The 17,126-nt window shown below is 50.3% G+C and overlaps 1 protein-coding gene across 1 annotated transcript in view; it reads left to right on the forward strand.

Annotated features, from left to right (window-relative positions):
* Nucleotides 1-3,151: 3,151 nt before the first annotated feature.
* The window catches only part of POLR2K (RNA polymerase II, I and III subunit K), a 30,454-nt gene continuing 16,479 nt past the window's right edge, over nt 3,152-17,126 (forward strand). The window contains exons 1-2 of the mRNA XM_086967028.1: nt 3,152-3,249; nt 3,479-3,554. Of these exons, the coding sequence (XP_086823154.1) occupies nt 3,494-3,554 (61 nt within the window). The 5' untranslated portion in view covers nt 3,152-3,249; nt 3,479-3,493. The remainder of the gene's footprint in view (nt 3,250-3,478; nt 3,555-17,126) is intronic.

Raw genomic sequence — 17,126 nt, forward strand, 5'->3', positions numbered from 1 at the left:
AGCACAGCGCCTCAGCAACATAGGAATCCAAGATAAGGCACTAGAGTGGATCATCTCGTTCCTCGCCGGTAGAAACCAGAGAGTCCGCCTCCCCCCGTTCAGATCCGAGGCCACCGAAGTCATCTGCGGAGTACCTCAAGGATCATCACTCAGCCCCACCCTCTTCAACGTCTACATGAGCCCCCTCGCAGCCATCGCACTCCAACACAACCTCAACATCATCTCCTACGCCGACGACACCCAGCTGATCCTCTCCCTCACCAACGACCAAGCCACCGCCAGGACCAACCTACACGAAGGGATGAAAGACGTAGCCGATGGATGATGAACAGCCGCCTGAAACTGAACTCAGACAAGACGGATGTCCTCACCCTTGGATCATCACCCTCTGTCTGGGACGACTCCTGATGGCCCTCTGCCCTGGGCAGCGCACCCAAACCAACGGACCACGCACAAAACTTGGGCTTCATCCTGGACTCCTCCCTCTCTATGACCAGACAAGTCAAAGCCATCTCGTCTTCATGCTTCAATATACTACGCATGCTCCGAAAGATCTTCCGATGGATCCCCACCGAAACCAGGAAGACGGTCACCAAGGCCCTCGTCACCAGCCGACTGGACTACGGAAACACCCTCTATACCGGAACCACAGCCAAACTACAGAAAAGGCTCCAACGCATCCAGAACGCCTCCGCACGACTCATCTTGGACATCCCCCGACACAGCCACATCTCCGGACACCTGAGAGACCTGCACTGGCTCCCCGTCAGCAAGAGAATCACGTTCCGACTCCTCACCCACGCACACAAGGCCCTCCACGACCTGGGCCCCAAGTACCTCAACAACCGCCTGACCTTCTACACTCCCACCCGCCAGCTACAATCAACCAGCCACGCTCTCGCCGCCGTCCCACGCATCCGAAGAGCCACCATGGGAGGAAGATCCTTCTCCTACCTGACAGCCAAGACTTGGAACACCCACCCCATCCACCTCCGCCTGACCCAAGATCACCTCTCCTTCAGGAAGCATCTCAAGACCTGGCTGTTCGAGCAGTAGCAGACCCCCCCACCTCCCCCCCCCCCACCCCAACGCCTTGAGACCCTCCGGGTGAGTAGCGCGCTATATAAATGCCTTGATTGATTGAAGGACATCTGGGGATCGGGAAAACAAAACTAAGGACCAAACAGGGATACTGGTGGCCAGGCATGGACTTGCAAGCTGAACGATACGTCAGGGAATGCATCCAGTGCCAAGGAGCGGACAAAACGCTTAAGCCTTTGAGACCTGCGTTGGGAAAATTTGACTCCCCGAAGAACCCATGGGAAGAGCTGTCTATTGATATCTTGGGCCCTATCTTGGATGGACAAGGAACCCAGAAATATGTGTGCGTCCTCATAGACAGGTACTCCAAGTGGCCAGAAGTGAAGGTGGAAGAAGTAATGGACACAGAGACAATTCTAAGGTTTCTGAATGATATGTTCGTGTGAGAAGGCATTCCCAAATCCATACTGAGCGACAACGGTCCTCAGTTCACCTCAGAAAAATGGACTAAATTCATGGAGAGGAATGGCATCCTATCCAAACACACCTCCATATATCACCCGGCTGGTAATGGACTAGTAGAACGCTTTAACCGAGTGGTGATGGGATCTGTACAGGCGGCTATAATGAGGGACAAGGACTGGGAGAAAGAAATATGGCAAATGATCTGGGCGTACCGAATCACCCCCAGGGGAACAGGGTATAGCCCCTTCCAAATTCTGAGGGGCCGAGATCCTTTCACGAAGGACAACCGAGTGTGGAAGGAGAAAACAGTAACCAGCAAATGGTCCCCAACAGTTGTTCAGGCGAACTTGGAGAGAGCACAAGCTGTCTACGCCAAGTACTATAACTTACGAAGGAATGTGAGAGACACTGGATTAGAGGAAGGCGAATGGGTGAGAGTCAAGTTGGCGGTAATGCAAAGGAAGGGGGACAGAAAATACAGTAGACCCCTTCAGGTCAAGGAGGTGTATGATAGAGCCGCCCTATTAAGAAATGGCAATGTATGGTCTCAAGACCGCATGGCGAGATGCAATAAAATATTACAGTGGAACTCTGGTGAGCAGGAGCTGGAAGGGGCAGTGGAGCCCAATGAAGGAAATGAACTCCCCAATTTGGAGGTGGACACGGAAGATGGAGACTCGAACGAGGAGCAGGGCAGCAGAGGTACCACCAGAATGGAGATGGAGAGGAGTGTAAGGAGGTCGACGGGGAGCCCAGCTGAACTGAGCCATGGAGAAGGTAGTGGAGAGACTCAGGAGAGAGAAGCTACAGCCACCCCGGTAAGGCATACCCGGGGGGGGGAGCCGGGGGGAGAGCGGTGGTGAGACCATCCAGGTTCCAGGACTAGGATATGAGCGATGGACTGTAAATTTCCATGTTTGTTTCATTGGTGGAAAAAAGGGGAGATATGTAATGTCAACGCTCTAGCTGACTCACGTTGCGTGATGACGCAACGCGCCCGCCGCCATTTTGTGGATGCGCGCGCATCCCAGTTTGAGAAGCGCGAGTGCCGGAGCCTGGAGTTAATCGGCTCGGCGCTCTCTGAGCATGATGCGTGTTAAATAAACCCCTTGAACCTCAAGGCTGTATCCTGTCATCACTAACAGAAAGGCATACTTTACAATAGCATACATACCAACATTTTACGAATCAAAAGTGGGAGATTTCGAGAAAAAAAAATGAGGAGCATGAATTTTGTCCATTGTTGTGCATTGGAACCGTGACAATTTCAGGCGGGAGACAGGTAAAATAAAGTAATTCTGGCTATAAAAATCGGGAGTCTCCAGCATGAATTGGGTCGGTTGGCTCGTATGCACTAGGACTTTCACTCCATTGGACAACGAGGCAGTCAGACCCGAATACCCATCTGCATGGGACCACACAGAGACGTCCCAACGAAACCTAAACCCACAGAGCGAGGGCATCTTTGTCCCCGTTCTCATCCCCGCCCCAACATTTCAACCACACATCCCCATGCCCCGGCACTGCATTATGCTTTCAATGCCCCTGGGGTGCCAACCTGAGCTCAATTCTGATTGTTGAGGCTCATTCGGAGTCTCAAACTAGCAGTGCTCGCGCTGGAAAAAGACGCGCCTCGTGACGTAAGTCGTTATGCGCCGTTCGCACGAGTGATATCCGGTGTTGGTGTTCTCAAGTGCAGCGAAAATACAGGCTTGGATAGCGTCTGTGGATGTGATGAGAGAGGTAAAACCGCTTCCCAACTGACGTACCCCCAGAAAATAGGCTCTCCGTTTTCTATTCCTATCAGTAGCTGTCCTCCGCGCCATCAAATTCATAACCATTGTTCTTTTAGAGACATCCATCCAATGCTCTAGTCTGCCGTGGTATCTTCTCGTCCTATAGATTCTGATAATTGGCGCGAATATCTATTTTGTAGCGTTACATTTTATCCATCTTAATATTTACTTTTCAGTTTTAAGGGCATGATATGGAACCCCCGAAGGATGCACCGCCCCCAAAGCAGCAACCGATGATTTATATCTGTGGCGGTAAGATTAACTTTTCCCTTTAGCTTTTGTGGTCTTCTGTCAAGTTTAATCACGTTGTCGTATGATTACTTTACGTAAATTAAATCTTATGTAAAATTAGTAATGCATTTTTTTTAAATTGTATTCAGTGCTTTAGATGGGGGCACTCTGTAGTACGGTGTGACCCACAAAATGTAACCAGGTGTATAACATTTTGCTCAAATAACCTATATTGCTCATGGTACTCCAGAAATCTACCTGGCCCGTGAAAAAATCATAATCAAATTGTTCCTTTTCTGACAATGTAACGAGGTAAAACGAGCATTTGCAATGCAATAGGTCTCGCATGTGTTAAAGTTAAAGCTGTTGGCGTTTAAAAATGACAATGTTTTTTACTTTTGCTTTTTTTATTTGCAAAAATTAATGAACTGCTCGCTTTCACAGAATTAATAATCGACCTATAATACAATGGAAGCTATCGGGGAGCGATAACCTGAGTAAAGTTACCAGCATGGCAGTAACGTAGGGCAGTAATGAAGTGTTGCTCTTTAAAAATTAAAAAAATATCTATAGCTCAAAAAAAGAGATTAGTCTTATTTTCCTTTCTACGTTTTTATTCAGCCCACTTTATGTAAAGTATCTTGTTCATGATTTTCTGATTGCACTTTTTGTGGTGTCAGCGCTTTGTTGGCAAAGGCATTCGTGTCCCACTGGTTCTTTTGATAAGTTCAAGATTTGTGAAGATTGATTCCGACCTCGTATGATGTCAACCATCCTAGTATATATATAATACAGTACACAACAATAAAAGAAGAAATGGCAACAGAACCTTCAAAAGTCCATGTAAATGGCAATTCACATAGGGGAGATTATAAAATGCAAACATTATTTTATAGTTGTTAAATTATATCTATGGTAAAAGGGATTTAAAAACCGGCTACAGGGTTCAACATGAGCTGGACAGAAGAAAACCACATGAGCTGAATCTTGCCTGGCCCATGAGGGGATATTTCCCCTGATCAACCCATTTACCAGTAAGAGATTTCAAAGAGAGGTTTCCAAGGACCAGTAAAAGTATTAACCGTTTATGCTTTTGTCTGAAGACGGGAACAAATAGCTTTGGCTCCATCACAGGATTTTCTTTTTGGAAAAGTAATACATTTTTAATCTAGAACAGCAATCACCATTCTCAAAACTCAATCTTGATAAGGCATTTTTATGCTATAATTGCATCTTTCCAAGAGACCAGGAATCAAAGAGTCTTATTAAACAGTCAGATTTAGATGGTACTAATTGTAGATTTACTCCAAAAGTATAATTCTATGTTGGACTAAGGATAATTCGGGTTTCAGTAATTATCTGAGAGGGCCTTTTTTTGCATGAATTCTATTATACGCCACTCTCCTAGCTTTTGCTATTGTATATGCAAAGGTGCTAATGAGGCCAAATGCAAGATGTAAAGCCTTGATTGAAATCGCAGAACTTGCTGTGCTAAATCTCTAAATAAGTTTTCTTTCATACACGTTCAAACAAGATCATTTTGATATTGGTATATACTCTAAAGCATAACTTAACGTGGGTGTAAATCCTAACCTTTTACATTTCTTGGACTCCGCTGATTGACAACCTGGATTTCCCGCCGGGGTGTAAAACCGAATCCATGTAGCGATGGCATGAGATGGGCTGTAAAAAGGTGGACTCCCTTTCCGATCAGGAGGGACTCCTCCCTTTCGATCAGCTTCAGGCGGACTATGCAATCCCAGCGGCAGACTGCTATATGTACCAACAAGTGCAGCACTGGGTATCCTCGTTAGAAGTGAGACCCAGGGTCTCGCGACGGTTAGCACCATTTGAAAAGTGGCTCGTTACTAGCTAAAGATAACTGCCTTATATCAGAAATATACGCATTCCTTTCCTCGGGCACCTCTCTTGCAAATACCAAGGGACAGTTAAGGTGGGGGGAAGAATTAGGCAGACACCTCACAAGCCAAAAGTGGCAGGACATCTTCAACAGAGCACGGCACATGACATTTCAGGTACGGAAGCGGCATATAAGGTGGCCGCGTATTGTTATTTAGCTCCGGCACGACTCAATCACTGGAATAAAGAGCTGGCGGGGCTGTGGTTAGCCTGGGTCCCTAGTGCATATTCTGTGACATTTTGACATTTCCCCAAGCTAGTGCGATACTGGGACCTAATATTACAGGACTGTCGGAGAGATGGGAGGAAATGGATACTAGGAGGCCGGAGTGTTGGTTGAATGGTGAGATTTTATTAAGGAATTTTACAAGTTGTTTTATGGTGGTAGGTGTCCACAGTATGGATGGTCCAATGAATGTGGGATTGTTCAGCACAGGTGGTTGAGATCTGGGGTGGATTTTCCATTTATCGCTCTCCTCTTCGTTCGCTCAAGTCTGGTGTCAGCTGTCCCGGCAGTCTCAAAGAGAAGGAAAGCGCGGTCAGTGGACTGTAGGGTCTCTTATAAGGTTTATCGTCACCACAACCGAAGTGCACCAGGTCAGAAATCAAGATAAAGAAAATATCTAGTGAGCAAAACTTGTTCTTGAATCCTCCTTCTGTCGAGGAAATATTGTCTACTTTAGGCTTCTTTTACAGAGCACAAAGGTGGCTGAGTTATGGGGCGTACTCCCTTCTTTCACTACAGCTGTCCGAGTCCCCTCTCACACGCTACTTAGGGGAATACGGATTTGAGGCAGCGGCAATATAGGCCTATTGTCTATGGAGTGACGAGGATGAGAAGGGGGGGGTAAGTGCGGGGATGGTACGCCCATGCGGGCGTCGGGATATGACTAGTAAGGGTGGTGCCCCGAGTTACTTTCCTCCCCGGTGCTCCCTTCCAAACCTCCCTTCCCTGTGCGACCACTCACCGCGTCTGCTGCAACTCTCTAGAGTTGCAGCGGCTTTTCCGCATCCTCCGGGGGCGTCCACCAGTCTTCGGACCAGCTCTCCACGTCCTTCCTGTTGACCTCGATTCTGTCCGTGATTTCCTAATCTTCTGGCTCCGCCCGGGGCTCCTTCTTCACCCGCTGCTCCGTCTGCTTCAACTCCGTGGCGTCTTCCAGGTTCCTCCTTCTGCTACGCGCCTCTCCATTCAGCGTCTCCTCCCTTAAAGTTGGTTGTCCCGCCCTATCTGGCTGGTTCCTTTCATGCCATTTGTTAGGTTTCCCGTCCTTCTCCTTGGTTTCCTGTGGAGAGGAGGAAGGGGTTTTCATTAACTCTTTAGGTTCCTCATTGATATTCGGACAGAATGCAGAAGAGAGGGGTGAGTCCTCGTCCTTCGCCGGCATCGTTTCCTCACAAGGACATCAATGACTCCTTCGACACGGACATTCTAGGCTTCCCCTCGTACAATAGTGCTAGGCCTCCCCAACCGCGTGACCTTCCCTTTGCGCTCCTTGAGAGGGAGACAGACAGCCGTAGCCCTGACCGCCGCATGTCTAGAGTTGTTAACTAACTGGGGATCCAAGAAAGTCCTGGACCACTCTGCCTGGCTTAGACGACTTTGGGCAGTGTTGGGCATGGAACGATTATCATTGGTGTCAGCAAACACCGCCGGTACTGCTCTGTGGGGGCCGTGCGATTCCAGCCACAGTCAGAGTGGAGCTGCAGGGGCGCTAAGAAGATGTGAACAAAGCCTCATTAACATCTAAATGGGCGGCGGGGGAGAGTGAGACGCGGGGGCAGAGAGTGAGACGCGGGGGCAGAGAGTGAGACGCTGGGGCGGAGAGTGAGACGCGGGGCGGAGAGAGACGCGGGGGCGGAGAGTGAGACGCGGAGAGGGAGACGCGGGGGCGGAAAGGGAGAGGGAGACGCGGGGGCGGAGAGGGAGACGCGGGGCGGAGAGGGAGACGCGGAGAGGGAGACGCTGGGGGGGAGAGGGAGAGAGGCATATGCTGGGGAGAGAGACAGATGCTGGGGGGAGAGAGGGAGACGCTGGGGGGGAGAGGGAGAGAGGCAGACGCTGGGGGGAGACGCTGGGGGCGGAGAGGTAGACGCTGGGGGCGGGGAGGTAGACGCTGGGGGCGGGGAGGGAGACGCTGGGGGCGGGAGGGAGACGCTGGGGGCGGGGAGGGAGACGGGGGCGGGGAGGGAGACGCTGGGGGCGGGGAGGGAGACGCTGGGGCGGGGAGGGAGACGCTGGGGGCGGAGAGGGAGACGCTGGGGGCGGGAGGGAGAGAGGCAGACGCTGGGGGGGAGAGGGAGACGCTGGGGGGGAGAGGGAGACGCTGGGGGGGAGAGGGAGACGCTGGGGGTGAGAGTTAGACGCTGGGGGGGAGGGGGAGACGCTGGGGAGATGGTAGAGAGGGAGACGCTGGGGAGATGGTAGAGAGGGAGACGCTGGGGAGATGGGAGAGAGGGAGACGCTGGGGAGATGGGAGAGAGGGAGACGCTGGGGAGATGGGAGAGAGGGAGACGCTGGGGAGATGGGAGAGAGGGAGACGCTGGGGAGATGGGAGAGAGGGAGACGCTGGGGAGATGGGAGAGAGGGAGACGCTGGGGGGGAGAGGGAGACGCTGGGGAGAGAGGGAGACGCTGGGGAGATGGGAGAGAGGGAGACGCTGGGGAGATGGGAGAGAGGGAGACGCTGGGGGCGGAGAGGGAGACGCTGGGGGCGGAGAGGGAGACGCTGGGGGCGGAGAGGGAGACGCTGGGGGCGGAGAGGGAGACGCAAAGGATAAAAGTGAGGGGGACAAAACACATTTGTCCACCAATCCATTTTATAGACTTTTAAAACCGAATTAGCGAGAAAATGGCTGAATGAATTTACTTGAAATTTGGCAGGAATATGGATTGCTGTGGGAAGGGTCCTTTTTAGGTCAAAGCCTAATAGGCAGCAGCACAGCTGTCTGGCTTGTTAATGGCAAAGAACTCAGCAATTGCATCATGTAGCTCAGATTTAAAGATTGTGTCTAGTAACGAATATGGGGGGGGGTTCCTCCACAAGAAAGGAGGAGGACCTCGCGAAGGCACCATAATGGCCAGCAGGATGGGAGAGTGGTCCAAAAATGACCGAGCAAGCACCAGGCAACCCTGAACCTTGGACAGTAGCACTTGCGAGATGAGCCAACAGTCTATGCGTGTGTGACTATCATGGTGCGCTGAATGTGTAAATCCACCCCTAACATTGGATCTACCCCTCCAAACGTCAACCATTTGTAACTGTAAAGAAATATCCGCAATGGCCTTAGCAGCAGCAGACTGGTGTCGAGGTGGGCCTCTTGAGTACCTTTAAAAAATTTGTTAAAAAAACACTGGATACTGTTATCTCAAGAACCGGATTTTAACAATATATTCAATGAATTACCACTTTTTGCCTATCAACGATCTCCCAATTTAGGAAGTTTAACTAGGGCCCAGGAACTGAGTGAAAATCAGACTTTTAAAGGAACATTGCCTTGTTATAATTGCAGTCATTGCAACTGTATAATAAAAGGAAACGTCACGACACACCCAAGCAAAGGTTATAACATCAAACTGAGAGTCAATGCTACCTGCGACAGTACGAACATTATTTATCTACTGAAATGTCCTTGTGGACAAGGATACGTGGGAAAAACAGAGCGTAAAATGAAGGTTCGCTTGAATGAGCACAAATCTAACATTCGCAACAAATCCACAAAATCTACAGTTGCTATCCATTTTCAGGAAGCTGCACATATCAGCCAATTGAGATTTTTGATCTTGGAGACTGTTTCTAAACATGAAGGAGTTGATAATAACAAATTACTTTTGAAACGTGAAAACTTTTGGATTTACAAATTAGACACTCTGAAGCCCAATGGGATGAATGACCGGGTTGAATTTAGTTGTTACCTATAGAATCTAAACTTTAAATTAACTTTATTGACAATGTACTTGCTAGACATGCCAATGATTGACCGCGATCAGACGTTTTTTTCAATTTTCCCAAGTTATTTATTTTTTACATTGTTCACTTTGATTACGTTGTATGGTTGTATCATTGGAATGTAATATATGCTGCAAATTCTTAAACTATGAATGCTTCCTTAGGCTGTTTACATAGTTCCAATATGGCACTCATCCTCACAGCTAGAACGTTAGTCCTTCCTTTATGTTACAGCATTAACTTCTAATCGTGAGTTAAAACGCCGACTGACTTTACACTCGAGCAACATTTTTGAACGGATACTTGATGCGTTACTGCTTCTTACTTATGTAAGTTAACGATTAAGAACTTGTTAAGATTATAGGAACAATTTGTTCCTTTTTCATCGTATTTGCCACTGTTTAAATAACTTTTTAAATCTTGGGTGATAACTGCGATGGCGCGTAAATAACTTTTGAAACGCTTGGATATAAGATGAGCGCGTAATTACCATATTTGAATTCGATGACTATCTTGTTGTTGTTATATCTTTAGACATTCTATGGTCATTTATAGGATAAGAATTTGCGATTATATTCGACTTGTATGAATTTATTTTCCACTGTTCCTTCATTATGTCACGGGTGATTCAATTTTGGTCTATTAGGTTTAAGCTATTTTGATATTCATTACTGGGGGTGTTGTCCTTTTCACTATTTCTGTATTTGATAGATAGTTCTTTTTCTGTAAATTCACTAAATGTGGAATTTCTAGTTTCTGTTACCTCATGTATTATATCTTTTTGATTATAGACCTATATCCCTGATGAAGGCTCAATAGCAGCCGAAATGCATTGGATTATGGATATGTTATAAGGATGTGAATCAACTTAATTTGTTTGGAATTGGAATTGATAATGAATTTATGAGAATGAAGAAATTCTTGAAAATAAGAAAAATAAATGAATGTGAACTAAACAAATATTGGGATTAATTGGAATTCATCATTAATTGAGGACACCCCTTTGGGGTAATATGAGCTGTGACTAGGGGACGTCTCCCAGATGGGACACGCTGTTGTACTTTGCCTCTTGAGCGGTCAACAGCTAGATCTAAGTCACAATTAAAATCGCACCCATAGCAGCGGGAAGAGATAACAATCTTTAAGAAACCTAAAGATGGACTGGTAAAACTGTGGGTAATCATAATTCGGGCTGTAGGAATTAACACTAAGGAAATTCAGCTCTTTACTATACTATAACTACGGGATATAACATAACTACCAGCTGGGTCAGTTTCACAGTGTTCTATTTGGAGTCCCGACTTAGGAATAATCCAGGTCATCAACCCCCTAGAGTGGGAAGTAAAACACGCAGCATGGAAGGCTCTCGTTAATAGACAGCAGGTCAGTAACTCACAGCCAGGGTGAAGGTGCGTCTCCTGAAGCAAAGCAATGTCGACCTCCCTCTGTTTTAAGTAGACTGGTATTTTACGCACCTTTCTGTGATCATTTATGCCCCTGACATTCCATGTCATGAGGTTCAGTCGTTTAATACAACTCTGGCTGTTGTGCGTGGTTGACATGCAATGAATGAGTAAAAGTATAGCTCCCACCCTGTAATACCACAAAATCTACCCTGCTCAACAAGGGGAAATAAAGACGTGATCTGCAAAATGGAAAAATACCACATAAAACCCCAATACCACCCCACGCCTTGCATACCCCAACTAAGCAAAGGCAAATAGCATCCCACCCTGTCTCAAAAGGACATTTGCACATCGAACAAACATAAGCAACAACAAACCCCCAGAAATGCAGAAAATACAGCATGTAACGCATTGGGGCGGATGGTCCCCAGCGATATCCCACTAGTTAACCCCCTGCCGTACTACCAAACATCAAACGTAAAGCTTCAGTCGTTACAATCAGTAACATTCAGGAAATACTTATAATTCCCGGATCCTGTAACCCTCCCGTCTCAGAGAGCCCATCAGAACGCCTCATGCAGAAGAGACCCAAAGAACAAAAAAGGAAAGAACATGCATAAGCAAATCACGTGAGACTGGAATGCACTTAATAGCCATCCGCAATAACAACAACCCTCCCAGCAAAACATCAGAGCCAGCCACCTCACAACGGCAATAGGGTTAGACAGCTAGGAGGGACCCTGGTGTGACCAGCCTCCCCCAGCTACTAGACAGGCCTTATCTTTTTTTTTTGTTTTATTTATAAATCTTTTTATTAACTTTGGTCAGTGACTCAGCAAATACAGAAAAAATGTATAAAAGGCATGTGCATGGATACCAACACAGTTCACATTGGAAAGCAAACAATACAGTGCCATGGAACAACAATGCTGATCAGTCCTGTCCCACCCTCCCCCTCTGGGCTCTGTATTTGCGCCAGGGACCCCAGACCTTCCTCCTAGCTTTGTACACTGTCTCCTCCGCCCTTTGACACCAGTCCCGGTCTCGCTGCCACTGGTCCCATTTTGGGGCTCCTGCACCCTCCCATAAGCTCGTAATATTCCTCTTGGCCACTCCAGCCAATAGGGCCAGCCAAATCTCAGCGCAGCGTGTCCAGTCCGTCGGACCCTTAATCATAAGCAAAAACCACCTAGGGACCGGTGCGCCCACCACAGTTTCCATTGTATGTGCCACCCTAGTCCAGAACTGCACAATGTAAGGACAGTCCCAAAGAATATGGAAAAAGGAGCCCTCCCCGCGACACCCCCGGGCACAGACTCCTGCTCCAAGCCAACAGGTGAATGCGTGGGTAATACACCCGATGGAGGATTTTTAGTTGGACCACGCGGAACCGAATCCGAATCGCCACCTCAGGGGGACTTTGCCGGGCGTCCTGCCAGTCGCCGTCTGCCAGGTCTCCAATATCTTCTGCCCCTCTAGCCCTCAGAGACACCAATGGATCAGGCATAGTATTAATGAGTTTACGGTAAATAGTGGCCGTGGTTTTCTCTAAAATGGGATCTAGCAGGAGCCTGTCTTCCATGGGCTAGTACTCTGAGACCGAGGTGTCTGCGCCTATATGCGTGCGTAGGACATGCACTTAGCGAAGGTAATGGTACTGTTGTGAATCATGCATTTGATACTCCTTTTTGAGATATTCGAAGGTTCTAGGGGCACTCCCCCTTCAGACATCCCCAAGATAGTCAATCCCAATCAATTTCCACCCCTTAAAACCTGTTAGTCGTTTCACCTCCGTCAACAGATCTCCTGTCAAGAGCAGGGTCCTTCCCGTTACAGTGCCTGCCCACCCCAAATATTTATTGGCCTCTCTCCAACAATGAACCACCGCCCCAGTGTGCAAGGACAGATCTTCATTTTCCTTTTTCTGCGAGTACAGCAGGGGCTCGCAGTTTCCCTCCGGCATGACATACCTTTCAACCCTGTAGGCCGGATCTCTCCCCATAAATCCAGTCATTAACGACCAGCAACTGAGATGCCCAATAGTACAGCTGCTCGTCCGGGAGGGCCAGTCCCCCGTCGTAGGTAGCCCCCCGTAGCTTAGGTAGTGAAATTCTTGGGTGTCTCCCGTCCCATAGCAGCGTTCTCAGGGCCCGAGATACCCGTTTAAACATCCCCACGGACCGGGTATGGTGTATTTTGCAGGATATAGAGGAGGCGCGGGAGCGACAGCATTTTAAAGAGTGCAGCGCGTCCCATCGGGGAAAGAGGCAAGGACCTCCACTGGGCAACGTCCGAAGCCAGCCGTGCCAGGTGCGGCTCAAGATTTTTCACAAAGAACTCCGACCTGTCCCTAGTAACGTACACCCCCAGATATTTAAATCCTTACCGTAACTATCGATGCTGGACACCCCGACGGAACCCGGGGGGGGACCAGACAGTGGGTAAATCGGGGATTTGGCCCAATTGATCGTGTAGCCAGAGTAACTGCCAAATATTTCCAAAAGATGGAGCGCCTGCGCCAATGAATGGTATGGTCTGGCCATATAGAGGACGATGTTGTCGACGTATAGGGATATACGCTCCTCCCACTCATCAGACAGGGCTAAGCCCCAAAAAGACCGTTCCCTCCGGATCCAGTGGGCTAATGGCTCCAGGGCCAAGGCAAAAAGGGGCGGGGATAGTGGACATCCCTGCCTGGTGCCCCGCCGCAGGGGGAACTTCCGTCCGATACATCGCCATTGACTCACCCTTGCTACCGGTTGTGTGTACAGTAAACGCACCCAGCTGCTGAAGACCGGTCCAAAGCCCAATCGTCGCAAGGCAGTAAATAAGTAAAGCCATTCCATACTATGGAAGGCCATGGTGGCGTCCAGCACCATTAGGGCCGTTTGGGTGTCACCGACTTCCTCCGTCATGTGTAAGACTCCATAAAGGCGGCGCAGGTTCTGCCTAGTACTCCTATGGGGCATAAATCCTGACTGATCCATGTGAACCAGATGCAGTAGAACCGAGAGCAGTGTCATCGCTAAGGCTTTAGCCAGCACCTTGGCCTCAACATTAAGGAGCAGTATAGGGCGGTAAGACGATCATTGGTCTGCCGGCTTCCCGGCCCTGTGTATGACCACAATCGTGGCCTCTCGCTGATCCGGCGGGAGTTTCCCCACGCCTTGAGGAACATTCGTCTGAGGGGCTCAAGCACAACACTAGCTTGCCTCTTGTATATTTCAACTGGGAGCCCATTGGGCCCCTGCGCCTTCCCAGCCTGGAGGGCATTGAGGGCCTCCCCTAGTTCCAGTGCCGTGAGGTCAGCGTCAAGGCTATCGGACTGCTCCTGGGACAACGTGGGCAAAGCGAAGTCCCGCAGGTACTCCTCGCAGTCCGTTTCTGATCTGGTGCATACCAGGGTATAGACCCCTTCATAAAATGACGCAAAGGCCTCAGCTATCTCAGTCCTGGTGGATACCAATGATCCTGACTCGCCCCTCACCTCCACAAGCCAGGATCGCTCACGGTCCCTTCGCTCGAGCCATGCCAATAACTTCATGCTTTTATCCCTGGCATCGTAAATCCGATGCTGCGTGGCTAAGGAATAGGTCCGCGCCTCACTCTCCGCCAACGCACGAAGTTCTCACTCTTTAAGGGCAAGTTCATGGCTATGCTCCACCGAGGGGGGGGGGCCCGTCTCCCGCTCGAGCTCTTCAATGTTCCACCTGAAGTGCCTCCTTTTTCTGGGCCCCAATCCGCGCCTGAGCCTGTCCCCTCAAGACTGCTTTAAAGGCCTCCCACAGGATTAACTGGGAATCAACGGATCCCTGATTCTCGGCGAAATACAGTTGGGAGCCTTCACATATCTTTTTGGCTATGGAGTCATCTTTGAGGCACCATGGGTCAATTCTAGGGAAGGCCGCCCTAGTCGTTGCCGCCCCTCTAAGAGTAACCCCCACTGGAGAATGGTCCGAGATTCCCCGGGCCATGATACAGGAGTCGACAAAGTCACCCAATTGGTCCTCCCGGGTCAAAAGATGATCTATTCTAGAGAAAGAGCTGTGCCGTGCGGAGTAGGTGTAGTGAGGGGTGGTGTATGCGCCAAATATCACTGGGGCCCAGTGCTGCAACAAAGCCACTCAAGCCCGCCTCCCCCTGTGCCCTTGTCTCTCTCCAGAAAGGTCCAGGTCCGCATCCATGACTGTATTAGTATCTCCCCCCAAAATCAAAGTACCCCAAGGAAGGTCCGCCAAATGGGCACCTATTTTAACATAAGTCTGCGCGTGTAGCCCAGGCGAGATGTAACAGGAGCTAAGCACCAACGTGCGACCTGACCGCCACAGCCACCACACAACCAGAGCCCTTCGCCCACGTGCCCGTAACCACCATCGGGAGGGCCTTGTGTACAAGGATTCCCACTCCCCTAGACCCCGACGTGAACCCAAAGTGAGCCACCATCTTGTTGTCAGCACCCCCCTCTCACACCATTCTCCCCACAACGCTGCAGAGGTGTACAAGAGACCCTCAGTTTAGTCACCAAACCTGCAGGAGACCCCGTCCTGCAAAGACAGAGGAGACTGCTGCCCCAAGTCCTCCCACCCAACCACCACCTACATACAAGGACTTATGAGGCATATCACCCTCCCCGTAGCTTTCCCCAACAGTGCCCCAGGTTGTTACCAACGCAGTCACTTGTGGGATATCTGCTCAAGCTATTGGGGTTCTTGTAGTTGGCCGTTCATGCTTTTAGTCCCCTTACCAGCATGGCCCAGGGCAGAGCATCTCGAGCCATTCTGGTGGACCACGGTCCGCCAACCCTCCATCCAGTCGCTCGCCTCGGTCGGCGTGTCGAAGAAAAACGCCTTGTCGCCATCTAGGATCTGGAGGCAAGCCAGATAGAGCATCATGTATTTTATTCCTTGATCCCTAAGGGCCCGCTTGACCCCTTCAAACGTTCTCCCCTGGCGCTGCACGTTTAGCGTGAAGTCGGGAAAGAAACAAATTGTGGTGTTGTCCAGGTGCAGGTCCCCGGACACCCTTGATGCCTGCAGGATTGCGTCCCGATCCCTGTAGTTTAGGATGCAGGCGATAATGGTGCGCGGCGGGGCTCCCGCCTTGGGTCCCCAGATCCCGATGAGCGCTCTCCACGGAGAAGAAATTAGAGAGGCGCTTTGGCTTAAGATGGTTAAGTATTAAGTCCTCCACGAACCAGTCTGTTGACGGGCCTTCCATGCACTCCGGGACTCCCACGATTTGGACATTATTTCGGCGCCCACGGCCCTCCTGATCTTCCAGGTGGGCGGCCATGGCGGCTACTTGTTCCTCCAACCTCTTTGTCTTAGACTGCAAGCTACCAATGCCGCTTTCAGCCTCCGCTACCTTATGTGACATCTTAACTAAGTGCGCGCGCAATAGATTTACTTCTTCAGTCACAGAATCGAGCTTGGGCTTCATGGTGCCTCGACATGATGTACTTAAGTGATAGGTCGGGCCCACCGGCTGTCGTCTTGCTTCTCTGGCTCCCCCCTGGTTGATCGTCCTCCCGTCCCATGCTGACTGTGTACTTGTCTTTGTAGTTAGTCTGGCCTTGCGTCTGTGCCCTATTACGGCCCATACCCCCCCTCCCCACCCTATCCCCCCCCCCCCCCCCGGGCTATCCCTATGTGCCCCTTTTGATGCCTCTAGCCCCCTGCGATTCCATGTGTGCCCCACTGGGCGTGATGTCACTGCACCTCTCACACTGACCCGGGCTCACTCACCGTCCACTCCACAACAAGGTACAACCTGTAGCTGGCGCCGGGCAACTCTTCCAGGGCCTGCAAATTCCACGTGGCGTCAGAGACGGGCCAGGGGTCGGGGGGGGCTGTTGCCCCAGTCCCTAAAAGTCCATTCAGCAGGCCCGCAGGCGACGCTGCGCTTCAAGGTGTATGGGGGCCGGTATCAGTATTATGCCGCCTGGGGAGATAGAGCCACAAGCCCCAATCACTTTAGACCCTGGGCTCCAGCGCCAGCGAATGCTCAGGCCGCCGTTTTGTTGCGGCCGCCGCCTCACCCACCACCAAAGGCCCAACTCCGGCTTCTTCCCTGCAGTGCCTCCTCACCTCTGCAGGGTCCCCGAGGCCGCCACGCTACCAATGTCCCTCGTCGCAGCGGGACTCTAAATACAATCCACTAGCCTGGGTGCCGCTGACGCTCCTGAGGCTCTCTGTCCACACGCACCCAGGCACAGCAGGTTCCGCCCGCCCGAGCCTTTCCAGCTGATCGCCCTGCAACTGTTGTACGGCAGCCGGCCAGTCGCACCCCTAGGCGCTGCCGAGAGCCGCCACTCTGCAC

The sequence above is a fragment of the Lissotriton vulgaris genome, chromosome 4_1, assembly GCF_964263255.1.
Source record: "Lissotriton vulgaris chromosome 4_1, aLisVul1.2, whole genome shotgun sequence".
Classification (NCBI taxonomy): Eukaryota; Metazoa; Chordata; class Amphibia; order Caudata; family Salamandridae; genus Lissotriton; species Lissotriton vulgaris.